Source organism: Caloenas nicobarica, chromosome 2 (assembly GCF_036013445.1).
Source record: "Caloenas nicobarica isolate bCalNic1 chromosome 2, bCalNic1.hap1, whole genome shotgun sequence".
Lineage (NCBI taxonomy): Eukaryota > Metazoa > Chordata > Aves > Columbiformes > Columbidae > Caloenas > Caloenas nicobarica.
Genome location: NC_088246.1, coordinates 155,773,658 through 155,801,306, shown reverse-complemented (window position 1 = coordinate 155,801,306; position 27,649 = coordinate 155,773,658). Strand labels below are relative to the sequence as shown.

General features: G+C 39.7%; 1 protein-coding gene across 1 annotated transcript in view; it reads left to right on the top strand.

The window, feature by feature from the left end:
* The window catches only part of ADCY8 (adenylate cyclase 8), a 140,300-nt gene that overhangs the window by 83,023 nt on the left and 29,628 nt on the right, over positions 1 to 27,649 (top strand). Inside the window, exons 6-8 of the mRNA XM_065627743.1 lie at positions 1,769 to 1,927; positions 9,140 to 9,410; positions 22,183 to 22,283. Coding sequence (XP_065483815.1) covers positions 1,769 to 1,927; positions 9,140 to 9,410; positions 22,183 to 22,283 — 531 coding nt within the window. The remainder of the gene's footprint in view (positions 1 to 1,768; positions 1,928 to 9,139; positions 9,411 to 22,182; positions 22,284 to 27,649) is intronic.

The window sequence follows — 27,649 nt, the reverse complement described above, 5'->3', positions numbered from 1 at the left end:
TTGTAGCATATTTATAGCAAATCTTCAAAACATATTACAAATTACAGTGTGGTTGCTTCTTTTAGCTGTTCTCACATCATTTAAGGCACCACTTCAGTATGGAGGAATTGTTTGCGTGTCCTATCTTCCAGAGACAGATGTTTGTTTAATTTTTATATTTCAAGCCCTTTTGCTTGCAAACCAATAAAGAATTTGTAGATGAAAACTGTAAACCCGGAGTTTCATAACACAGATAAATCCCATCCCAAGGCTTCTTTTCTTAATTTTATTATTAACTTTTAAATCTCTTTCTTTTAGATACTTGAAATATATTAGCTTCGTGATATGATGAACACATCTTCTGCAGTAGGGAAACAACTGCACTGGGACATACCATATGTTTTCTCCGTCGTTGCAGGAAAGAGAAATAGAGATGAATTGCTTATTTTCAATTCCTCACATGTTTATATGACCAGTTGCTCTCCATTTTGAAACTCTTTTTTTTTTTCCCCCAAACTGAATTGATGCCCCATTGCCACAATGAAAGGCCAACTATTGAATGCAGCAAGCAATTTACCCTTTTCTCCCCTAGAGAGGGCCTGTCAAGGTGATGGCTGAGGCATTTGAGGCAATGGTAGTTAGCTTCAGAGTTGTGAAACAGAGCTGTTTATTCTTTGCCTGCCCTGTTGTGTGATCTTGCTGTGCTGCTATTGACTTCAGTGACCGCAGAACCGGGACTCTTTACAAAGAAACAGAAACCTTGCTTGTAGACCAACAGCAGCAACACACTTTTCCTGTTCTGAGCATGCTATTCAAATATTAATGAACACTAGCTCTAAGAGTATTTCTGGTGCAAATAATTGTTGTCAAATAGGCAGAACTGAAAAAATGCTCTCTTTCTCACCCCAGTGGATACAGCTCAATTATTTTAGTTGTGAGCTTCCCACAAAGATCTGCTGGAGTATCCCAACACTGATTTGGAAGAGGAAGTTCTAGGTTTAAGTACTACTAAGGTGCCTGTGGCTATAAATGATATATGTTGTATTGTATCAGAAAAAGTACTACTTTAACACAATAGAATTCCCTTTATAACCAATAGATATGATAATTAAAAACTGTGCTGGAACAGAGTCCCTTTTTTGAGACTGTCAAAAAATAGGCCCACATGTGTTTATTTTTGAAGAGGTGAAATGGTCTTTGCCATCACACAATGGAAGAAGCTGGTTTTAGAATCACACTGTTATCATAACAGAGCAAATGATGTTCTGGCCAAATAATCTGAAAATAATTTGCCTTTGACCAAAGAGTAACTCTGGAAAATTTCAGTCAATAAAGTAACATCTTTGAAATACTGAAAATTTTTCAAAAAATACAATAGAATATAAAAATATATGCAGGTTGGATTATAATAGTTTTTGTAATGTTGAATGCTCTTTTATAATTCCAAGCTAAAGACTCAATGAGTCCAGATATTTCACTCAGACATCTTTTTCTCTTCCTATCTTTGTCTTCCTGTCTGATAGGAATAATAACATGTGCTACTGAACCATGCACACAATTAAGCACTTAATGATAATCTGGCTTTTACAGTCATGTACTTTGCTACCTAGAAAGTTATCTCTTTGTTTTACTGACTAAGTGGTTTTTTATAACAAATGACATTGTGTTTTACATCGTACCCTTTTCTAAAAGATACAAAAAACTGCAATATATGTACTTTCATGAGTCTTTTGTTTTCTTTTTTTCTTTTCTTATTTTTTGTTTCTTTTTTTTTTTTCTTATTTTACAGATATGTTAGGTCAAGAACGAAGCATGACATTGACATGAGAATAGGGATACATTCAGGATCGGTTCTGTGTGGAGTGCTGGGCCTGAGAAAGTGGCAGTTTGATGTCTGGTCATGGGATGTGGATATTGCAAACAAACTCGAGTCAGGTGGAATTCCTGGGTAAGGCAACGTGTATGTCCCACGGTCAGAAAACATTGCCAACACAGTAGACTGTTAACCTTGTCAACAGATTAACTGTCTAACATTATTTCATCAAGTATGAATTTTTTTTTTCTATTTTGCGTTTTGCAAGCATTTGTGAGGCAAGAAAGGTAGAAATGGTCAAGAAAGGTAGAAATGGTCAGCTCACAGAAGCACTGGAAAAGACAAAAAATGTTTCTTTTTCTTTGCCAGCTATTATTTCCTGGAAGAGGTCAGTGGTTGTATTCAGCACATATGATACTCAGAGGTAGGCCAAATTTCTCAGTCAGGTGTTGAACATTCCTGAGTTTTTCCAGGCTTCATTCTCTCATTTTTTCCATTCAAATGCTGTTGTGAGGCACAAGGCCATAATTTGTTTTATTCCATAATGCACAATGTTTGGGAAGAATTACATGTTCTTATATCATTACTCTAATAACAAGGTGTTATGCACAGCAGGCTTTCTAGAAAGTCTTTTAAATAATTTGATCTTTGGTAGATATTTTCAGACATTTATATCAGCCTGTCTATAAGAGAAAATATATTATTTTCCATTGAGTTGCCTAGTTTTTCACTGTCTGAGTTATCTGATTCACCTGGAAGACGGAATGTTATTTCTGCCTGACATGGCCTATATTTCATGGTAGTTTGAAAGTTGCAAATCCTAAATTTGAATCAACAGTAGTGGTTTCAGGAATCCTCTGTTCACTTTCAGTTCTACCTTCCATTGATGAAAGATGCAGCGAAAGAGCCCCTACCATAATTTAATTTTTGGCCATGGAACACAGTGGATATCTTTATGTGGAAAAAGTCTAAGTGGTGCTGTCATCTTGAGTGAGAGAGGTTTTAAGTCATCAAATCTGAGTCATGTGCTGTACTCACTACACACATCACCATCTGTCAGAGCTGTCATGTTCCCAGGAAGTCAGAAAGATATTTGCTTTATACTGTATTTGCAAATGTAGGCCCTTTCCATTGTTCTCTATAGTAGACCTTTATAGTAATATATATTCCTAGAATCAGCAGAAAATGAAAAATCGCAGGCTCTGAAAAGGACTCCTGTACTCTGCATACATCAGCAGCCTATAAAACTGTACAAAACATTTTCTTTGCCTGCTGTGTATCCCACATGATAACCCCAGATAACTAAGAAAGGTCACATGCTGCTTTGTTAACATGAGCAAATTAATCATCTAAGTTTCACCACCCACACTTGCAAAAAGTGTAGTTTATTGCTGTTAATGCATGCAAGTAGTGCTGCTATTAAAGAACAACCCAGAGAATGCACCACCTTGCTGCTGTTGATAAAATGCCTGGCCAGGCTGCAGTCTATCGGAGCAGAGTGATCTCCACTCCTGCATGTCATGTTTGCCAACAGAACAAAGCCTGTATGTGACAGCAATTCACTAGGTCCCTCAAAACAGTGATTTACATCAGGCTTTCCTTGTGCACAGAGCAGATTTGATAGAGCAGATAAATTTGCTTCAGCCTCTCCTTATTTCTCCCTGCCACCAACATTCAAATCCCCCTGTCTGCCTCAATACCGAGATCATTCTCATTCACAGAGCTGCATTGCTTTCCTCACTTTTTTCAGAAAAACTGCTCTGGAGTTGTGAATGTTCATAGAATCACAGAATCATAGAACAGTTTGGGTTGGAAGGGACCTTCAAAGCTCATCTAGTCCAACCCCTGCCATGAGCAGGGACATCTTCAACCAGGTCAGGTTGCGCAGAGCCCCATCCAGCCTGGCCTTGAATATCTCCAGGGATGGGGCATCTACCACCTCTCTGGGCAACCTGGGCCAGGGTTTTACCACCTTCATTGTAAAAAATTTCTTCGCCATGTCTACACTGAATCTCTCACAAGAGCAAAGATGAGCCACGGTCTTGTCCTGAGTACCCAGCAGAGGCAGGCAGCTCTCCTGCTCAGGATGGGGGGATCCCTCCACCCAGTTTGGGGGCAGAAGGGCCTCAGCTCTTCCCCTCACCAGTTGCAGGTCACTCTGAGACCTCTTGGGCAGGGGTGATGCAGGGACAGGAGACAACGCCTGAGAAAGAAACCTTGTGAGATCCTACAGTATTATTTAAGAGATATCTTTCTACCAGGACCCCATCTTCCAATAGTCATTTTCTGATCTATCTAGTATTCATCTGTGGTATTGAATTGGCATAAAACCTATCTAATAATTAATATTCTAGGATATATCAATGACAGGTATGATTTAAAACTTTGGGCCTAATATGTTTTCGACAGTATGATAGGCTATACTTTTTTACTTTAGTGCTCAGGTTCCAAATTTACTACATTCATATGAAATTAGAAAGACATCTCTGCACTATGGATTTTAAGTTTTTGAAGTAAGCTGTACAAAAAGTGAAAACAGAAAATATCTTTAGTCTACCAAGTATCTATTAATATTTGGTCCATTTAGGGATATTACATCAATAGTCAGCTCCACACTCTAGTTAAAGCTGTTATCATTTCCATTTTAATATCCATACTTCAGGGCTTTATAAAACAATCTTCCCAAATTATATGAGTGGAAATGACACAAAGATAGTCACCCTGAAAACTAATCTATCATTTTATTTTCCCTCCTTCCTTCCTTCCTTCCTTCCTTCCTTCCTCCCTCCCTTCCTTCCTCCCTCCCTCCCTCCCTCCCTTCCTTCCTTCCTTCCTTCCTTCCTTCCTTCCTTCCTTCCTTCCTTCCTCCCTCCCTCCCTCCCTCCCTCCCTTCCTTCCTTCCTCCCTCCCTTCCTTCCTTCCTTCCTCCCTCCCTCCCTCCCTCCCTCCCTTCCTTCCTTCCTGCCTTCCTTCCTTCTTTCCTTCCTTCCTTCCTCCCTCCCTCCCTCCCTCCCTCCCTCCCTTCCTTCCTTCCTTCCTTCCTTCCTTCCTTCCTTCCTTCCTTCCTTCCTTCCTTCCTTCCTTCCTCCCTCCCTTCCTTCCTTCCTCCCTCCCTTCCTTCCTTCCTTCCTCCCTCCCTCCCTCCCTCCCTCCCTTCCTTCCTGCCTTCCTTCCTTCCTCCCTCCCTCCCTTCCTTCCTCCCTCCCTTCCTTCCTTCCTTCCTTCCTCCCTCCCTCCCTCCCTCCCTCCCTTCCTTCCTGCCTTCCTTCCTTCCTTCCTTCCTTCCTTCCTTCCTTCCTTCCTTCCTTCCTTCCTCCCTCCCTCCCTTCCTTCCTTCCTTCCTTCCTTCCTTCCTTCCTTCCTTCCTCCCTCCCTCCCTTCCTTCCTTCCTTCCTTCCTTCCTTCCTCCCTCCCTCCCTCCCTCCCTTCCTTCCTTCCTCCCTCCCTTCCTCCCTCCCTCCCTCCCTCCCTCCCTCCCTTCCTTCCTTCCTTCCTTCCTTCCTTCCTCCCTCCCTCCCTCCCTTCCTCCCTCCCTCCCTCCCTCCTTCCCTTCCTTCCTTCCTTCCTTCCTTCCTTCCTTCCTTCCTTCCTTCCTTCCTTCCTTCCTCCCTCCCTTCCTTCCTTCCTCCCTCCCTTCCTTCCTTCCTCCCTCCCTTCCTTCCTTCCTTCCTCCCTCCCTCCCTCCCTCCCTCCCTTCCTTCCTTCCTCCCTTCCTTCCTTCCTCCCTCCCTTCCTTCCTTCCTCCCTCCCTTCCTTCCTTCCTCCCTCCCTCCCTCCCTTCCTTCCTGCCTTCCTTCCTTCCTTCCTTCCTTCCTTCCTTCCTTCCTTCCTTCCTTCCTTCCTTCCTCCCTCCCTTCCTTCCTTCCTCCCTCCCTCCCTTCCTTCCTTCCTCCCTCCCTTCCTTCCTTCCTCCCTCCCTCCCTCCCTCCCTCCCTTCCTTCCTTCCTTCCTTCCTTCCTTCCTTCCTCCCTCCCTCCCTCCCTCCCTCCCTCCCTCCCTTCCTTCCTCCCTCCCTTCCTCCCTCCCTCCCTCCCTCCCTCCCTTCCTTCCTTCCTTCCTCCCTCCCTTCCTTCCTTCCTCCCTCCCTCCCTCCCTCCCTCCCTCCCTCCCTTCCTTCCTTCCTTCCTCCCTTCCTTCCTTCCTTCCTCCCTCCCTCCCTCTCTTCCTCCCTTCCTCCCTCCCTCCCTCCCTCCCTCCCTCCTTCCCTTCCTTCCTTCCTTCCTTCCTTCCTTCCTTCCTTCCTTCCTTCCTTCCTTCCTTCCTTCCTTCCTCCCTCCCTCCCTTCCTTCCTTCCTCCCTCCCTTCCTTCCTTCCTTCCTCCCTCCCTCCCTCCCTCCCTCCCTCCCTTCCTTCCTTCCTTCCTTCCTTCCTTCCTTCCTTCCTTCCTTCCTTCCTTCCTTCCTTCCTTCTCCCTCAGTTAGTATTTTACTTAAATCAATTTAGTCCGTTCGGTTTTCTAAGAGCCAGGAAATGCATTCTCTTTCTGAGACATCAATTGATCTGGTTGTAAAGTCCAGGCCAAAAGTTGCTTATATTTGAGAAATTTGGGGGTGTTTTTTTAATTGTCAGTTTTACTGATATTGACTACGAAAGAGTACTAATCTCTGTGGACATCATAACAGCATGACTCCAGACAGTAAATATTGCACAAAATCCACGTTGACTTCAGAGGGAAGCTGAGACAGGCTAAAAAATGGCTGAGATACAAGCTTTTTATCTTTTACTTATATACTTATGTTTAATATTCTAAGCGGACCCAGTTTGTGCTAAATTCTGATACTCCTGCCTACTCTAATGCTTAAAGACATTCAGCATTTTATTTTCTGGCAATACATGTACATCATACATGTGCTTATAGTCTTTCTACTCCAGCAGTATTTTATGCATTTTAACTATGTAGTGACATCCAGAAGAAAGTTCCAGAAGAAATTTCCCAGGGGGTATATTAGGACCACTTCCTTCAGTGGAGACAAGCTAATTTGTGGTGCCTGAGAAAAATGCCTCAGCATGTGTCATTAAGAAATGATCAAGAATTTTAGCTGACTGAATTTTAGGAATCTGTCTACAAGCCTGACTGTCAGAAAGTGCCATACATACATATTTGAAAAATAAGATGATTTTACAGTATCTTAATGTAGTCAATACATTTATTTGCTTGAGTAATCTAAGTGCCTAATGAAAATCTCTTACTACATTTATGATGCTTCATTATAAAGCATAGCATGGATAAACATGTGGATGTGTTTTAGAGGTGTCTGCAATTTACCCTACGTGTAGGATGTTGAAAATTTCTTAAAGACAGAAATAAAACCTATTTTTTTTTTTTCACTTAGACTTCTTTCTGTCCTTCTCAAACACTCATAATTATGGTTAAGTCCAAATACCAGACATTTCCAGGTTTGGTTAGAAGACATCCAAAGCCTTATGATGCTTTTGCAAAATTTGAGCTTTTTGTACATCATCTCTTAGACTCAACTTCACTTTCACAAAAGCTCTTTGAATCATCACTTAGTCTTACTAGAAATTATTACCCCCACCTGCCTTTATACAGTTTCCTATTTCCGTAATTCACTTTAGATACAATCAGACCGCTAATTTCAATCTCAGCTACCTCAGGTAACTGAAGAAAATTAAAGAGCCTTCACAGAATCACAGAATCACAGAATGTTAGGGATTGGAAGGGACCTCGAAAGATCATCTAGTCCAATCCTCCTGCCAGGGCAGGAACACCTAGGTGAAGTTACACAGGAAGGCGTCCAGGCGGGTTTTGAATGTCTCCAGAGAAGGAGAATCCACAACCTCCCTGGGCAGCCTGTTCCAGTGTTCCGTCACCCTCACTGAGAAGAGGTTTCTTCTCAAATTTAAGTGGAACCTCTTGTGTTCCAGCTTGAACCCATTACCCCTTGTCTTACTGTTGGTTGTCACCAAGAAGAGCCTGGCTCCATCCTCATGACACTCACCCTTTATATATTTATAAACATTGATGAGGTCACCCCTCAGTCTCCTCTTCTCCAAGCTAAAGAGACCCAGCTCCCTCAGCCTTTCCTCATAAGGGAGATGCTCCACTCCCTTAATCATCTCTGTGGCCCTGCGCTGGACTCTCTCTAGCAGTTCCCCATCCTTCTTGAACTGAGGGGCCCAGAACTGGACACAATATTCCAGATGAGGTCTCACCAGGGCAGAGTAGAGGGGAAGGAGAACCTCTCTCGACCTACTAACCACCCCCCTTCTAATACAGCCCAGGATGCCATTGGCCTTCTTGGCCACAAGGGCACAGTGCTGGCTCATGGTCATCCTGCTGTCCACCAGGACCCCCAGGTCCATTTCCCCTACACTGCTCTCTAATAGGTCATTCCCCAACCTGTACTGGAACCTGGGGTTGTTCCTGCCCAGATGCAAGACTCTACATTTTCCCTTGTTATATTTCATTAAATTTTTCCCCGCCCAACTCTCCAGCCTGTCCAGATCTCGCTGGATGGCAGCACAGCCCTCTGGCGTGTCAGCCACTCCTCCCAGCTTGGTGTCATCAGCAAACCTGCTGATAGTACACTCAATTCCCTCATCCAAGTCATTGATGAATATATTGAATAGTATTGGTCCCAGAACTGACCCTTGAGGCACTCCACTAGATACAGGCCTCCAACCAGACTCTGCCCCATTGACCACGACTCTCTGGCTTCTCTCCTTCAGCCAGTTTGCGGTCCACCTCACTACCCGATCATCCAGTCCACACTTCCTCAGTTTTGCTGTGAGGATGCTGTGGGAGACGGTGTCAAATGCTTTGCTGAAGTCAAGGTAGACCACATCCACTGCTCTGCCATCGTCAATCCACCTTGTTACGTCTTCATAAAAGGCTATGAGGTTGGTCAAACACGACTTCCCCTTGGTGAAGCCATGTTGACTGTCCCTGATGACCCTCTTATCCATGATATGTCTTAGCCTTCACACAAACTGCTCTAATGCATAATTTTTCCTCTCACCATCTTTACCTGAAGTGGCAATTTTCTTTCACTCTGAATAGTGTTTTACTCAGTAAGGTCTCCCATTAAACTATTACTGTGAGCAAAGGTATCAGGTGTGAATATCAAGGTGTTTTTCCTGTGACAGGACTTTGTGCATCCACAAGATCCTATTGTCGTGAACATGCCTTGAGAGTATTTGTCCTTAAATGAAGCTCATGTTTGTTGAATACAGTATTTCATTTCCTTTACAGAAATCATCATATACAATAGAAAACTTATTATTTACCCATCATGTTAAAAGTGAATACACAGTTTATAAACTTCTTCTTACCTGTGTACACTAGAGCACAATCAATATTTACTACTGCTTATTTCACTTCTGCAGGAGAATTCACATCTCTAAAGCCACTCTGGACTGCCTGAATGGGGATTATAGAGTTGAAGAAGGCCATGGCAAAGAGCGTAATGAATTCTTGAGGAAACATAACATTGAGACTTATTTAATTAAGCAACCTGAGGAGAGTCTATTGACTTTGCCTGAAGATATTGTGAAAGAGGCTGTCAGCTCCTCTGACAGGAGAAACAGTGGAGCAACATTTACGGAAGGATCATGGAGCCCTGAACTTCCATTTGATAACATAGTGGGAAAACAGAACGTAAGTCAAACTTCCTTTAATGTCATCAAGTACAAATGCATGCTTGAGTGCATTTCAATAATGGAAAACTCAGAGGAGACAAATTCATCTTTAACCTTTATTCTAACACATACTGTAATAGCAGAGGATTAAACGAATTGTTTCAGGGCAGAAATAAATCATGTATCCAAACTGGCAAAATGCCAGGGGACCAGAGGTTTTTGCTTTTTTTTTTTTTCCCAACTGAAATTAAATACTACACAGTTTAGTTTTAACTGAACCAGTTCATAAAGAAGTAAATTAAAATTAAAGCTAATGTTACAGATGTTTTGCCAGAGTAAAAAGCATAGTGTAGGTTATTGATGTACAAGGGAAAGAAAAAAGGTCTGCCTTAAAAAAAGCACCTTGTGAGAAGAGTTTGTCCGTTCTTCATTTTTCTGTTCTTTTTGCTGCTTTTTAATTTAAAAAAAAATAAAAACTTAGATTCTAAGACGTAATTAAGCTTCACTAGCAGGTGAGTTAGAGTTTAATGTCATGTGTAGCTTGTTAGAAACATGAGATGACAACAACTGCTTCTGATCAGATCTTTTCCAAAAACACTGCATGGCTAATTGCTAGCACCCTGGGAACCAATGATTCTTGTACAGTCATAAAAATCGCTTTGTGAAGTCTGCTTGCTCAGAGAAATTAAAGATTGAAAGGTTAAAATGCCCTCAGACACCACACTTTTCAGAGCACTTTAAAGATTGATAAGTCTTTATGAAAGATGGTCAGTTGGAGTTTTCTTCTATTTTTCTGAGGGATCTGTAATGACATGATATATCCTTAATTTTACTGCTCATTCTTAGTCCTACTTGTCTGTACTGTCCATTGAACTTCAGGCATTGTTATGTGGAGGTCTTGCTTTGTCAACCATCTTCTGCTGCTCATAAATCTCCTCAGAAGTGATAAACCTTCACAATCAATCAGCCCATGGTGGTGTGTCTCTTCAGAGTATGCCAGAGCATGGCATAGTTTGTTGTTACATAAAACACTTGGTTTATATATGTTCTGTACATCCGTGTATCTGCATGTACACTGCCTTTTAGTATTTTCTGTATTTCGTTGACCTGTCTCTATATTCTCATTTAATCAGGAATCAAGGTATGGGTGTGTGCGGCTGTGAATATCTTCTGATCTCTCTCTATTTCTTCTTCTTTCCCTTTCAGAAAATCTAATTTCTGTAGTCCAAAATATCTGTGCCGAGCAGGCTATCATTTCATTGATCATTTTCTCAGCTAAACCTGACCTTGATACTAACAAAGAGGATAAATGAAATAAAGGACTAGTGTTTTTTATTCAATTATTGAACAACTTCCACTCAATAAACTAGTAAAAAGTCCAAGAAAATTATTGAAATAGCTTTAACTAAACAGTTGTTTTAAAGGAAATTCTTGTCTTACGGGCAATGAAAATCCATTTTTAGAACGGTTTCTCACTGCTTTTTCAGGACTTGTTGTTCTGCTGGAAATAGCTATAATTTTATATTACAGAGCTTTACAATAAGCTTTTAGTGGAAATAAGATTTCAAAAGTCTGCTATTCCATGTGTGATTCAATTATGTAATTTTCAATCTTAAAGTTGAGACAACAGACACTACTGCTCATAAAGTATTTCAGCATTCAGATGATAGATTTAAATTATACTAGGCTATAGTAGCCTTTTTCCAGAAGTGTGTCAGCCTTGGACAAAGCAAGCATTTAATGACATTATTTATGCAGCCTAAAGGTCACTGGTAGTAGCAGACATTGAGGATCCAAGCAGCAGCAACCCAACAATGAATCACTCCGTATGTTTGAAAAATTGTCAATAGCATTGAAATTATTTCTTTATTCGATATAAGTTACAACAAAATTTGAGCAACTCTGCTCACATGTTTTCTTTTAGCTGTAGTTGTGTTAGGAAGAATATGCAATGGCAAAGTCTCTGATGATTTCTCTTGCCAAACTCAAATTCATCACAGTCCATATTCTTTACCTCAAACTCATTTTCTCTGGGAAGCCGAAGTCAATGAATTGAAGTTATGTAGATATGAGTAAGGCGCAGAATAACCGCTCGTTACATACACAGCCACAGACATTAACAAAAGCCACATGTGCCTACAGCACATTTAGCACCGTGTGCCTTAGCTCTGATGGTGAGATAAGCCAAGGATGGAAGCACCCGCTCTGCGATTCAGCCCATGCTCAAAACGGATGGAGCTTTCTGTTATTGAAACAAGTGTTTGGGCTTCTTTACTAAAGCAAAGAAAGTCAGATAGAAGTTATCTTACATTAAGAGAGTGAAGGCCTCCTCCTCTAAAATTGGTAGCTGATAAAACTGGACTTCTTCACTGGGCCTTACAAAAGTAGCTGAAAGCATAATATGGTCACTGTGTGTGGTCCTAGAGGCACCCGACGGGCCTGTAAAGACATGAATTAGGAAAAAAGCATATTAAGATGTCGATGTCTTGTATAAACATATTTTAGTGGTGCCTGGAATGATTCTTACCAGTTATCACAAAAATTATACTTGAAGACTGCCAAATGACAGCAAGTATAAACAACAGGGTGGAACACAGTTCAAAACCAAGGCACTTTGTGTATCTACTGACTGTCCCAGGTGTTGATCTCCCACACAGCTTATCTCCTAAACAGCTGCTTGTGGTGCTCTAGGGTGCCTGAGACATCCATATGAGAAAGGGTTTATAAGACACCTATAAAATCATCTGGACTATCAGTTAGAAGCCAGGTAAGAGGCTCTGACGTCTCAAATAGTGCTGAGCACCTACACTGAGGCACTCTGAGTAAGAGCCTGATTCAGCTTCCTAACTGTGGCTGCCTATTGCAGCTGTGATACCCTCGCACCCCCCAGCTGGGCCACACCACCCACCAGCAGCACATGGGGCTCCTGTAGGTCTTGTACAATATCTCCCAGCTCCAGACTGTTGTCCAGGACACCCTAGGGCATCTCAGCTGACAATAGCTGCCTATGATTGGGCAACTTAAAATATCCACAGTGTATATTGCCAGTAATAGAAGTTTACACAGCAAGCACCTGGGCACCTTCATTTAGGTGTCTTCCTCTTGAAATAAATCCAACCTGTATCCTGATGCTTTATACATACGACCTTGTATTTTCCTATTTCCCTCCAAGACTTGGTGTTTGCAATGTGAAAAAAATAATGTGAAACCTTCTTGACACCGATTAAATATTTACCTTATTGTTGAGGTCAGGATGCTTGGACTCATTGCGTGAAAAGTTTGTGGAAAGGAAGTAAAATCTAATCCCAGCTACTCTTTTCTTTTTTTTTTTTTTTTGAAATCTCTATAAAGTATCTCTGAAGTTGGAGTTTTATTATTTGTTTGTTTTAATTAATCCCATCTTTTAGTGTCAAACGCAAGTCTGGCTGGGTTTTTCCTAACAGAATCTTGTATATGTTCCTTTATGATGAATGGTTATTGTCAGCAACAGGAAAGTTCAAAAGCCCATTGTAGGATTCACTATTCTATCTTCCATACAGCTGTTCACAAAAGTGTAGGCGAGGTAATAGGGAGAACCAACTTTTCTTTATCTTGTTATAAAAAGGTCTTAAAAGGTGCAGAGAAAAGAGGGGGATACAGAGAGAAAATATGGGTAGAACATATTATTGGAACAATAATTTGTGTGATATTTTTCATGATTGTTATTACTAACTACAGGAAATCGGTGATCTCGAGTATGTGTATGAGTGTGAGGGTGAGGTGACTTCACTAAACTCAAACATGAATCTCCTTGTTATCCTCTGAAAATAAATGCAAATTCTGAGTCCATTTTTACACCAATACTACTGGCACCATTGCCATAGTGGTGATTTTATGTCAAGTTCATCTACCATGAATTGTAAACCACTTCATACGTTCAGCAAGAAGACAGTTCTTCATATTAATCAGATTTTAAAATATAATTTGAAGCAAAATTTAGTCACTTAATAGAATGAATTGAGAGAATTCTCCTCATGTTGATGAAACACAGTGACCACTTAAAACATTAGGGACTTTCTTTACCCATATTCCCAGGGGAGCTATAGTTATATGAACTAATTCTGAGGAATTAATGCATACAACAGCTTCTGACTTGATCTTGCCCTTTACCAGTGACTTCAGACCCTCTTGTAAGATTTCAGTCACCACAAACTGATAATTACTTTTCTGCATAGCTCAGTTTAGAAGACATAGTAATAACTAAAATAAGTAGTATCTTAGTATGTATTAATATAGTTGATTCAATGAATTGTTTATCTGGAATTTGGCTCTAACCTTAGAGCTTCCATCTTAGCTCTAAAGGTGAGATATATATTCAGGGATATCTGAAACTTTAGTATGAGAAAAGTTTCCCTGACCCTTTTTTTTTTTTTTTTCCTTTAAATGTTGATAATACGGACTTTCTGATGGGAAAATGAGGAGATTTAAATAAAGTGGCCTGCCAAATCTCCTCTCTTGAAGTCCTTTCTCTACTAAAGCAAACAAGAAAGTTGCTTTTCACTTTAACAGACAGAAGGCTTCAATCTGATACCCTTTTCTGCCTGTTTATTGGGGTCTTCAGATATTCACCAAATGGTGGACTACAAGAAAATGAGATACCGTCTGTGACAATGGAGTTCTTGGACTTTGTTTTTCGACTGCAAAGAAAGTTGTCAACTGGGGTTTGACAGTGGGTACCTGAGACCCTTCCTGTGTTTTAATGTGATAACCAAGATTCATTGAAATGTAATTGCTGACCATACTTTGAATATGAACAAAGGGCATCTACCTGTATCATTTGCTGTACATAATCCCATGGTGCAAAAGAACTGACTTTCCAGAGAAATCTAGTGACAAATCCATCCCAAACTCCTGTTCCAGCAGTGTCCAGTAGAAGATACAGCAGAAGATCTTTCCAGGAAGGATCTATGAGCTAAATTTTCTCAAGCAGAAGTGTGTTCTTGTCCATAATCATTCTAAAATGTCTTATGCTGTGATGTATGAAGGTTTATATCCTTTCCATTCATCAACATTTCTTAATCCTTGAGAATATCACAAGTAGTAGAGTTTATTTTCCCATTCAAGTGGTAAAGTGCTGCTTCACTGTGGTTTGTGTCTTGAAGTGATACCATGAAACTGGATTGACTTATTCTCTTTACAAAAGCAAACTCTACCTCTTTCCTGAAGGTGAAGCACCCCTTGTACTATCTCTGCTAGCTTTCTTTTGCAAAGCTGTGCAAAAGTATTTTCTTTTTCTTTTTTTTTTTTGATTAGTTAAAAAAATACCAAATGCATTTGAGATAATATTTAAAATAATAACATGAATTACAGTTAAATTAAATCATATAACCTATCTGTAGTCTAGACTGGCTGAAATATACCAGTAGTGAAGAAGAATATATTATTTGAAAACCAATGCTGAAGTAATGAGAAATCTCCTCTTCTTCACTCCTGCCTAACTGATCTGTTCCTTAACTACACACATCCAGTAACTTTAAGATCAAGAAAAATATTGTTACTTCTGTTTTCTGACTTCTGTTTTCTGTAGCTTATGTTCTTGGTTGTTAAAACACACCATTGAGTTAGATACCCTGCTGTAATTTTGGTGTGTACTCCCCTCATGCATGGTCTAATAATTAATTAGCAGAATCTGGAAAGAGGAACATATTCCCGGTGTTCAGTACAGCAGCAAACCTCCTAGTCTGTATAAAAGAGGGCATTAAAGTACTCCTCTTAAGGTACTGTATGTGTTTAGTGGAACAGACTTATTATTTTACACTTCTATAGATTTCATTGAATGAATTGCATGGAATGCTATAATGATTTGCAATGCAACATGATCTAAAACATTGCATTTTTAACCCAAGGGGACCAGCAGGTTTATTCTTTTTGCATGTGCTTTCCCCTAGACTCTGGCTGCCCTAACAAGAAATTCAATAAATCTGCTTCCAAACCATCTTGCACAAGCTTTGCATGTCCAGTCTGGGCCTGAGGAAATTAACAAGCGAATAGAGCACACCATCGACTTACGGAGTGGCGATAAATTGAGAAGAGAGCATATCAAGCCTTTTTCACTGATGTTTAAAGACTCCAGCCTGGAGCATAAGGTAGCTGGGTCTTGGTAGCTGCATTACTCGCAACTCAAACTGTAATAAATATCTACTGAAGTAGAGAAGCTGTAGGTTCTAGCCTGCATTGTTTGTTTTCTGGTTTTGTTTTTCTTTTTAATTCTGTTTCAGTTTTCAGAAGTTGAGACTAGCTAGAGGTCATAATAGACAATGTCATGATGGAGGGGTTGTAGTGCTGCAATGATTACAATTGGAAAATGCCTACACTGAGAAAACTCTGCTTCTGAAAACAACAACAGCCTTTTGCCTGTTTCATTTGCTGTAGAGTACAAGCAGTTTTCTGTCAGATGACAAGTTGCTTTGACACAAACGATGATTGAGTATATTAAAAAACTGACACTTCTATTCAACATATATATCTATATTTATATAGATATGTTTCTTTCATTTAGTCATAAAATCCATCTGATGTCCTCTAGGCAGCTGCCATGTTTATTTCAAGTCAAAACTAATTTGTTAACTCCTTGTTTTTAACATCCTTTTTTTAACATTTGCTTCTAAAAGGTAAATATTGTTCATGTCTTTGCTGCTTCTCAACAGCAGTATGACCTCACTAATTTCTATTTCAGTCTACATCCAGATGTAAGCTATAAGTTAATGCAATGGGACAACTTTCCTTGCAAACTGATGACATGGGGTGGGGTTGCACAGATCTCAAATTATTTTATTGACTTATATACTATTACAATGCAGCAACAGCATGTTTGCAATAGGATGTGCACTTAGACTGAAAAGAAAGACAAATAACAGAGAACTGCAAACATGGAAGCTCACTTCTCTATCATCACTTTAACCTCCACTGGAGAATACACTTTTTAACTTGACTTATGGGAAACTACTCGTCAGGTGGTATCAGTGGTGAGACCTTAATGAAAATCATAAGAAAAGAAAAATTTTGTTTGAAGTATATCAAAGGCTCTATTTCAGAAGCAATGCTGCAGAAGGAAAAAGAAAGGTTCATTAAAAAAATTAAAATTCAATTTCTTCATGAGGATATTTATGACTGTGGGACACAAGGTAGAATGCCCAAAATCGAATTAGCCATGACGGCTGCAACAGAAGATATGAAGATATAATATTTATTTCAATCTGTTCATTAAGCGAATCTGGCAGGGACCCAGAGGAAGTGAAATCCAAGATTCTGATATCCTGTGAATTACCATCCAAAGGCAAAAAACCCCACGAGTAATCTTTAAACTTTTCAAGGCACAAGGTCAAAAGATAAAGCGAAAAATTCTAGACAAAACAGCATTTAACCTAGAGGGTGGGGGATGGTATATTAAGAATTTCTTGTGCAAAAGAGGAAACAACATGAGCACAAACAACTTGCTGAATGAAAATCTAGTAAACGGTTCACCTAGTCTTACATTACTATTTATATAAATGAGGCCTGAACATGAGTTGGACACTGCCCAAAACCAGATCCCATATTCGGAATACAAACCTTCTTCTTATTTTAGACTTCACAATTAGCAGCCACAAGGAAAATCTATACAGAAAGGGTAGATTTTCATTTAAAAACAATTTAAGCCACAGGGAAGAAAAAAATGCTTTAATCCATCACATTACATAGGTCAGATTTTAAATATTAATAACATTTTGAATTGCATCTGGATGACAAAAAGTCTATTTAAAAGTCAACATTTTGAGCAGTTTTGATACATTTTCTCCTCTTTATGATTTTTCCAACACCAGCCCGTGCTGCAATGCTGAGAAAATGGTATTTTCATTCAATATTTCCTTAGGTGTTAGTCCCAGCTGGTAAGCACAGGCGATACAAATAAAAAATCCTTTCTGTAAAGTGGTATGAATCTTCTGTCCATCCTCTAAATCATGCTCATTTTTAGCATTACAGAAGAATAAAGGTTTAAAAAATATCAGCACTTTTTTACTTGCTCTGGTTCATATGCTTCCAACAGTTGGATAGTCACTGGTCAGCAACCTCCTTGATTGTGCTCAGCATGCTGGGACACCATGGGTGTGCTCAGAGAAGGAGGAGGAATGCACCAGGGTGCAAAGGGATGATGCGGGTTAAGGAAAATGCATTACATCTTCATTATAGGCATGGGGAACCTCTTGTGGGACAACGTAGGAAATGTCCATTCCCTCCTCATTTGCCTGTGAAGTAATTACAAGTTTGCCCCAGTAGCCTTCATGTTAAACCATAATCTACAGACAGTCATGAAAAAAATAATGTGTAAACTATTTTCCTACAGAAAGTAACTATTTCCTCCAAGTTATCTTATACATCTATCACTTTCTCCCTTCCTGCCCATTTAGGAAACAAACCAAAAGAAACTCATTTAAATTGGAGCTTCATAAAGCTATTTCAGAAGCCTTTTCCCTCTGCTCTCCCCACCCTACCCCTAAGTTTTCGGTCTGGAATTATGCTTTCTTCTAGCCATTAACATTTTGCAACTGCTTACATGACCTTCTGCATCAGCATCTTGAGCTGCTCCCCGCAGTGTTGCTGAGCAAGTAGACGGTGTGTGTCTGTGGACCCCCATCTCACACTGCCTGTTCTGTTTGCTGTCAGTCACTTTCTGTACAGACCAGTGGCAGCTTCAAGTCAGAGGTAGCTCTGAAGTCAATTCACCCGTGTAAAATCTTGTTTCTTCACTTTCAGGCATCTGCCTAACACTTATTTTCTTTCATCTGTAAGTACTTCTCGCCTGAGACTATACAGTTATTTTCTATAACAGACAACCATTACCCATAGATAAATTCCCCATCAAGAAGTGTTACGTTAATCTTGTTCAGTGAGAATTGTGTAAAAGCTCTGTATCTCAAGTCACAGAGAAGTGAGGAACCGTAGGAACAATAGACAATATTTCTTCCTCCAGCTTTAGTAATAGGACTACCATCCCATGGGATCATAAATCTTTTGGAGTGACTTGAGTAGATCTGAAATGTCATACTGGACTTCTGTTTAAACAATTTGGGTTTTTTCATTTCTTTGTTTCACTGTAAAACTATTGCAGACAACAGATTTACGCTAGCAATGAAAGTGCTGTTTTGCTTTCTTTAAGGTTTCAAAAGGTAAAAAAAAAAAAAATCTTGAATCAGCATGCCCAAAACTACCATGGCAGCTAGTACAGCTCCTGGTTTACAATGGTTTAAGCAGACTGGTGTATCACAGCAGATTAAAACACTGGTACGTCTTCCCACTCCTCTCTTATCCCACTGATCTTTGTCCCTCTTGGTGATAGCATAAATGTAGATTCCACAGAAAGAAGTAATGGTTGGATGAATGAATATGTTATCTCCCTGAGACAGAAGGTATATTTCCACATCAATTTTGTAATATTTTATTTTTTTAAGAGGATTTATGCAGGATCCTCATCTGGTATATTTTGTAGATTTTTTACCTAAATGGACTAGTCATCATTAACCTGTATTTTACCCAATAGCACTTGATATCTCATTTAGAGACAAGTTCACTCTCAATTTTGTTAGAGGTTATTTTCACAAATAGGATGTAGGCAGATAAAGCAAAACACTCATCACAGAAGAGTACTTCTAATAGTAGCATAAAAATACACTGAGGGTTTCCAAATATGTAATAGCTCATAAGGAAAATCTGATACTACTTTAGATGATTTCCAATAATTAAAAGATATCATTATGATGTTCTACTTTAATAGCAGTGACTCAGAAATTTCAGTACTGTGTACTTTCATACAGGATAAAGAATTGTAACAGAGCAGGGAATTTTATATTCTGGTAGGGTTTTTTTAATGAAAGTTTTCAATGTAAAGATTTGTATAAAGATACTCTAAGTCTTCCTGCATATTTGTATTGGGATAGTAAATCAGACCGGGCTTAGAGATGAAGCATCTATACATTTTCTGTGAGGTGAGCACACTGAAAATATCAAAAAGGCTTTGAATTTCACAGTACAGGTTTTCTTAAGTCAAATATTAGACTTACGTATCTGCGTTTCTCTATTTCAGAATTTCTGATGGGTGAGATAAATAGAAACTAAATGAATAGGAAACAAATTTTGCCCCTCCTCTATGCTGTAACCTTGCAGATGTAGGCCTCACCTCCTTTCTTCAACCCAGAAGCTTCCCATGGCAAGAAGGTCTTCAAAAAACACTGAGAAAACTCTGGGCTTGTTCGGCATCTTCTTTTCTGTCATTAGTCAGCAACTGCATCTGTTTCTACCCTTTGATCTTCTCAGGAGTTCGTTCATCTCTTCTCCTGCCTCAAGCTTCCTCATACGTCTTCTGCCTCTCCTCTGTGCTACAGAAGCTTTGGCACAAACATCAATGCTCTGAAGAGAAAAAGCCATGGTCTCCCTTTTCAGCCATAAGATCCTATCTGAGTCAAAGAGCAGCAGTGAGGATAAGACGAAACCCTTCCTCCTCGGTGCACAAACACCTTCTTGCGTTCAACATGTAAAGCCTGTTTTATTACTGGTACTATCCTTTCAAAGAGCCGTGCAGAATAAGCAGCATTACTTGGCAGAGGAAAGTTGGCCTTTCTTACAGAAGCTCAGTTTCGGCTGGCTGGGTGAGCCAGTGGGTAAAGTGTCCTCCCATCAGTGCAGGCAAATGTCTCAAGCCCCATGGGAAGCAGCGTGAGCCCTCGCTACGCAATGAGCAAGTCAAACCAGCACAGGTGGGTCTGTAGGATGCTGCAGTGAAGGTTTTCTTTGCAGAGTAGGTCACATCATGAATCTTCCTACCACTCTGCATGGCTGTAGTTGGGTACATGCCTTCCCCTACTTATGGAAGTGCCTTGAGGTTTAGCCTATCCTTCAATTACTTCTCCAAGTCATTAAGGGGTAGACAGCTACAGAAGTGCTACGTTTATCATTGGTGTTTGTGCTGCCTCAGAGATGCTAACAAGTTCTCATCACGTTTTTACTGATTAGAGGACAGCATTCATCCTTTTGACATAATGCTCAACACAACAGGCAATTCCATGTTTGTATTTCATTCAATTACTTTGCTATAATTTCCCTAAGGAACAGTTTGGATTTCATGTTATATTTTAAGTAACATACCTTTCTTTTTCCCTTTGGTTCTTTTTATGCCACAACCAAAAAAGCCCTGGTTCATTATTTAAGCAGACTGATGCAGTTCTGTTTTGCTGCACATGAAATCAAGGTCAGTACCTCTGTGCTTCCAGCAGGAAAATGAAGTGGCGTTGCCTGCGAGCACCATCAAAAATCATGTCAAAGTGATACTGCTTCTGCCAACAGCAGACGCAGGGTAAAATCACTACAAAGGAGGATTGAAAATGATAGATGTCTGATTTTGGCTAACAAATAAACCCTTCTCTTACTCTTAATAAATGGGACCTGGAAAGAGAGAAGCCTTTATCCCATTTCAGGATCTTGAGATTGTTTTGACCAGCGTTTTATAACTGAGGTGACATCCCTACCAAAGGTTCGTGTAGTGAATATGGTCTAAGTCTAGATAGAATCTTATTTCAAGAGCAGATTAGCTATAAAATGCAGGAGTTCATAGTTGAACTCTCTTAATGCATGTTCCTGATACATTTCTTATTTTTTTTCCATATTTCTCAATTATAATGCTCTCTATGCATGCAATTTTCCTTTTTTCAAAATTGTTGGAGGAAGAGTCTGATGCCTCTTTGACTCTGGTTTCCTTTTGTTTTGCACATGCAACTCTTAGCCACTTCAAAACTGCAAGAAATTCAATACAATGGAGTTTTTGTTCAGAGGAGGAAAAATGACCAGGGCAGGCATCTGTGAGACTTTTTTATTGTGCAAAGAAAATGTAGTGGCATCAGTATAGCATAAAGTGATTTACAAAAATATGTCTATCTTCATCTGCTGTAAACAACGGGAGTTTAACTGAATTAGCAGTGATAAATACTAGCTGAGGACTTGGGTAACACTTCCACTTCAACTGATCCACCCATGTATCCATTACTCCTTTTTTGGTAACTCAAATAAAAGGGGAACCTGCTAGCATTTTCAGAGGTTTGATACCATGGAGAAAATTACTTTTGCAATAAATCATACTAATAATGCACCTCGAATGGTCTTTTACATAGTAATACCTTCATTCTCTCCTTGGAGAATGCCCATATTGTCAAGTTTCTGCACAGGCTCTGGATAAGTTAAGATACAGAGATCATGACTCACATCCCTAATAGTCACAGAATGTCCCAAACTACATACTTTTCTTGAAAATAAATAAATAAATAAATTTAAAAGTAAGGAAAAGAAAACAGAATGGCCTCAGCTTGGCAAGCATGGAGAAACCTCTCCAACATCATGCGCGCAGAGTCACAACTGACTTCAGTGTTTGTCTTCAAGTGAGGAAACCCATGGTTCCTCTGGTTAAGCTCTGAAGTATTTAGTATTCTACTCAGCAGCACAAGTCCCTGGTATCTACCTGGAGATTTTTTAAGCAAATAATTTTGAAGAAGAGGCAACAAAGTAAAACAACCTTGTATTGCAAATTACAGAGTTTCACTCTCTTGGATAAAGTATTTTACCAGCTTATTAACGATTTATTTGTTGTCTTTCATTTCAAAAAAACACTTCAGGTTTATTGATTTATTAGCTGCGCTAATTTCCCCAAGGTGTCCTTTATGCATCTGTCTTTATGAAACTACTGCATGGGTTAACAGCTAATTTCCTCTTCTGCTTCTTTTTTATTCTAGTATTCTCAAATGCGGGATGAAGTATTCAAATCAAACTTGGTGTGTGCATTTATTGTTCTTGTATTTATCACCGCTATCCAAAGCTTACTTCCGTCTTCCAGGTAAATACAGAAATGTATCTCTCTATATCTGAAGGAACTTTTGGGGAAACAGCAGGATAACTATTCTAGGAGTGACATGCAATGAACCAATAAAATCTTCTTGTTCTCCAAAAGTATTCAGAAATATTTGTTTGGGGTTTGTTTCTTACATGCTACATAAGAACACTGTACTGTTGTGCTTTGTTGCTGATGGTATGTATTACCTAGCTGGGGAAAACAACCTTGTGCCATTAAGAAGCAGCAAGGACGTGATCTGGTAGAATTTTTCCCACTTCTGCTTTTATATGGGGCTGACCAAGTAACAACTTCCTATCAAGGTGAAGAAAACGTGACATAGCTGAGACCTCTGTGTCCGCATTTCACACAAACCCATCAATCGGCATTTTTGTCTACTGTTTAATAGTGAGAACACAGGAGTCTGTACAAGGATTAAGAACAGTTTTCTAGCACCACAGCAGAGCCAGCAGAACATGACCGACACTAAAACAGGCCCTGGTCCCATTTGCTGTTTGGCAAAACGTGCTAAAATGGAAATGCCCAGATGAAGACAATTCTCAGGTTGTTTCTAACACTCAGATGAACCTTAACTTATGGCTGCCTGTAGAATAACCTTGAAAATCCAGTGTTTATATAAGAAATAAGACACTGTGTTACAGTAATGCAGCAATATTTCTTGGATCATCTCTGGAAGACCTGATTCACCACATTTATGTCTAAGAATACCAAAATGGTAGGTAGATGCAGGCAGGCAACTGCACTCCGCAGCAGTCGTGTCCCTTGTATTTTGTAGTTCTTAGCTGGGAAACTACCTTGAGCATTGACAGACCTTCTGCTTTTCCTATGTGCTATATTGCTCTAATATTAGTTAGTTTGTTTGCTTTTTTAAAGTTTTTCTCCTAATACACATAAAAAATTCTTCACTTCTGGTAGCTGTTATTTTTTTTCCTCCATATCTACAAGAAGATTTATGTATCTTATTAATGGAACCTGTTTTCCAAAAAGTTTTCTGCTGTTGTACCAATCAATGCTATACCAGTAAAAAAAAAAACAAAAAACACCAACACAAAAACAACAACAAAAAACCCCCACCAAGTTTGTTTGGTTTTTTTTCTGTCTGCACAGGTTCACCTCTGTTAATTCTTGTGAGGGTATCTGGTAGCATTGCAATTAAGGAAGAAGGAGTTATGTAACCACATTGCCTGCATCTGTCTCACTTTCTGGTTTCCCATCTTGCAAAGTAGACTTGTGTTTTTCCCTCCATTTCAGAAATGCTTTGTGGACCTTTTTGTCACTGAATGTTAAAGAGGCTGTAAATATAAATAGGTTCAAATAAAGATTAGATAAATTCATGCAAGATAAGATCAGCAGAGTTTTTTAAACAAAATTATGGAAACTTGGCCTCAAGAATGCCCTTATAGGTTGATTGCTGGTATCTGGGAACATATTTAGGGAAAGGATATTTACTGCTATCCCGTTTGAGAGAGAAGACTTGCAGACACGTGGGTGCTTTATGGCAGTTATGTTCTTTCAGGAGCTGAAGATCACTGTCAGGATTTCAGGCGGCAAATTTTGATCTTCATTTTCCAATTTCTGATACTCTGCTTCAGAAAATGTGTTTCAATCTTAAAAAAACAGGCCTCTGAAATGAGCATAAGTCAGCAGAGGAGCAACCCTAAAATAACAGGATGAGGGATTTTGAGTGTGAAAGTTTTAATATGCTTAAACATTGAGTGAGAAAATAATCTGGAAGTTTAAATTTCCTAAATTCCAGTTCTAAAAATGAGTTAAGGTATGATGAGCACACAAACAACTTACCACAAAGTTAGGGAGGATTTGGATTCACAGAGTCTTGAAGATAACTGCATGTTCATCTGTTATACCTCTAGTAGAGACTGGATAAGTAACTACCACAGTGGAAGAGCATAGACATAATTTCCATGGAACAACTGACAAACTATAATTTACACTCCTCATGGTAACTTACGCATTTCCTAACAACACATATAAGTGTCTTTCAGTGAATGCTTCAGAGCCCTGTTGAATGAGGACAGAATTTTCTATCTGCTTAAGTACACGTATGAATATTTTCTGATCTGAGTCTTTTGGGGATTTCTGGGAATTCGGTGGAAGAAAACATATTATTTAGATCATCAAAAATGTATCTTACTAAGGATCTTCAGGGAGTTTCCCAGATAGGTTGCCTTAGTCTGTATGTTAAAGAAGGGAATAATCTTTCTATTATTGTATCTACTGCGTATGGGAGTTCCAGAATTTTATCTCAGTTTATATCTGGCTCCCACAGGACAAATATCTGATCCATTCATACTTTTTTTCTGACAGTGTAGGCACTGAATTTAAAAATCTTTGCAATAGTTTTCATTCTTTGAAATATTGAGTTGGGGAATTTAAGTCACATAAAATAATGCCATATTTCTGCTGTAATTATCCTCTATGAAGCCATTAAGTTACGTTGTCAATCTTGCAGTGATTCATCTTGTCCATCTGAGAGGCCTGGGAGTTTGATTAATTTCTTGCAATGAACTTTCTATACACTCACATGGGAGGTAGATCATATTAGAGTAGGCTGCTGAACTACTCTTACTTCTGTCAGGTTTTCACTAGGTTATTCTTGTAAGGGGAGAAAAACAGGTTTCAAACTTGTTCATTCAAACATCTGCAACTTCTGTCTTATGTAAATTTTCCTTCTGACTCAACTCTCGATTTAAGACTGTACACGAGAAAGAGATAAGGCAAAAACTCCATTTCAAAACTCACTTTATTTTGATGGTAAGGGAACCCCTAAAAAATTTGTTCTAGTTCTGGAAGAAGTCCATGGACAGAAGAGTATTACGGCTGTTTGTTCCTATTCCTCTAACCATGGTTATGTCTTCTGCTATACTTGATCCTGTCAGCATGCTGCCAATGAAATCTTAGCACAGATACTGGATTGATTCTCTAGGAGGTCATCGGTGTGAAACCTTCAGTTTTGTTTTTATCTTAAACAGTCTTAGACAAGAGAAAAACACATTAATGTTCAGTTGAATAGCTACAGTGGAAGAATTTTTGTTGCCTATATGTTGATTACAAACAAATGCAAGGCTGTTGTTTCTCAGGCACCTAAGCAGGTTATGCTGCATTTTGGATTGATATATTAGACTCATGTCCCTAGATGTTCCCTTAACTCAATAGCACTGGACCTTACATGTAGAGTCTGGCAGTCCAAAATAACAACTCTTGTTTAGTGTCCTCACGTCTGACCTCTTGAAGCTTGACCCTAATCTTTTTGAAGGCCTTAATTTAGTTTGTCTTAGAGCTGGGTCAGGCTAGGTCTGCAGAATTGGTAGGCTACATCTGCATATATAGACTGTCTATATATATCAGAGATATAGACAGAAACTATCAGTTCCAAAGAGGATCTCAGTCATTTGGCTTTGCAAAGCAAGAAGGCTATTGAAGAATACTGCTGTAGTGTGGGAAACAAGGAATTAGTCTCACATAACTATCTGTCAGTGTGTATAGCATGGGTTCAAAGTATAGCCACTGGAGAATGGGTTAGTCAGTGGACCTGAATAAATCTAAGACTGCTGTGAGATGAATTGTATCCTAAACAGATTTTAGTTCAGGTGTGTATGAGTTTAGAATTTGCTCTTCTAAAAGCAAATTTAAATAGCCTGAAATTGAGAAGAATTTCATTTAGGTTGAGATATAGTCCGTTCAAGATTCAGGGAGTAGATCTGGCTGACCTGCTGAAAAATGATGAAAGAAAAGCTATGTTGTTTTCACTTCTGTTTCTAACTTGCACCCTGAAATTTTTCTTGCCATTGGGCAAAAGTTGCAAATAGCATTGCACGCTACCCAAAGAGGAGAAGTATAGTTGATGTATAGTAAAATCTGAAACTTCATGTTTTCAATAAGACAAAAGATATGTTTACAAAAGGCTTAATGATCAGGGTACAGCTCACCTACGTTCAGGCACCTGGAAGTGCAAAGCCTTCCTGAAGCACACCGATAGTCCACTTCCAAGATTTTTTTTCTGTGAGACAATATGATTAAACCACTGTATTGTACTGGCACGTATACAACTAGTTTATTAGAAATTTTAATTACTTAATTCAAAGCCTAAAGTTTAATCATTCTCCTTCTAGCAAAAAGGCAATGGGAAAGCAGAATGAAGAGGGGAAAGACCTACAGGAGCAGTGAAGATATTTTTATTTTGCATGGGTTTGATCTTTGGTTAAGGAGACACAGAAAGAAAATGACTGGCACTAATAGGTAGAAAATCTTGACTTGTGAAGTGCTGAGTGCTTTCTTCTCAGCAAAGTAAAACAATTTACCATATTTCCCAGCCATGTCAGTAACTCCATTGACTCCAGGTCCCATACATATTTTAGCAAGAAAAAGGAACAAATTTAGAAAAATATAATGAAAGTTGGACTAGAAGAAATTATGGTCTTTAACGGTTTATTAAAGGAATTGAATTGTTCAACCTGTTCATCAATGACCTGGATGAAGAGACTGAGTGCACCCCACTAAGTTTGCCGATGATACCAAACTGGGAGGAAGGGCTGACACACCACAGGCTGTGCTGCCATTCAGCGAGACCTGGACAGGCTGGAGGACTGGGCAGAGAAGAACCTGCTGAAGTTTAGCAAGGGCAAGTGTAGGGTCCTGCACCTGGGGAGGAATAACCCCAGGCACCAGTACAGGGTCAGGGCGGACCTGCTGGAAAGCAGCACTGCAGAGAAGGACCTGGGAGTCCCGGCCAACAACAGGTTGACCATGTTCCAGCAATGTGTCCTTGTGGCCCAGAAGGCCCATGGTGTCTGGGGTGCATTAGGAAAAGTGTGACCAGCAGGTCAAGGAAGGTTGTTCCTCCCCCTCTACTCTGCCCTGGTGAGGCTGCATCTGGAGAACTGCGTCCAGTTCTGGGCTCCCCAGTTTAAGAAGGACAAGGAATTACTCAAAAGAGTCCAGCTGAGGACTACAAAGATGATTAGGGAACTGGAGCATCTTTATTATGAGGAAAGGCTGAGAGAGCTGGGTCCGTTCAGCCTGGAGAAGAGAAGGCTGAGGAGATCTTATTTATGCTCATAAATATCTCCAGGGTGGGTGTCAAGAGGATGGGACCAGACTCCTTTCAGAGGTGCTCAACAATAGGATGAGGGGCAAGAGGCACAGACTGAAGCATAGGAGGTTCCATCTGAATATGAGGAAAAACTTCTTTGCTCTGAAGGTGCCAGAGACCTGGAACAGGCTGCCCAGAGATTTTGTGGAGTCTTCTTCCCTAGAGAAATTCGAAACCCACCTGGACACATTCCTGTGTGATCTGCTCTGGGTGAACCTGCTTTAGCAGGTGGGTTGGACTG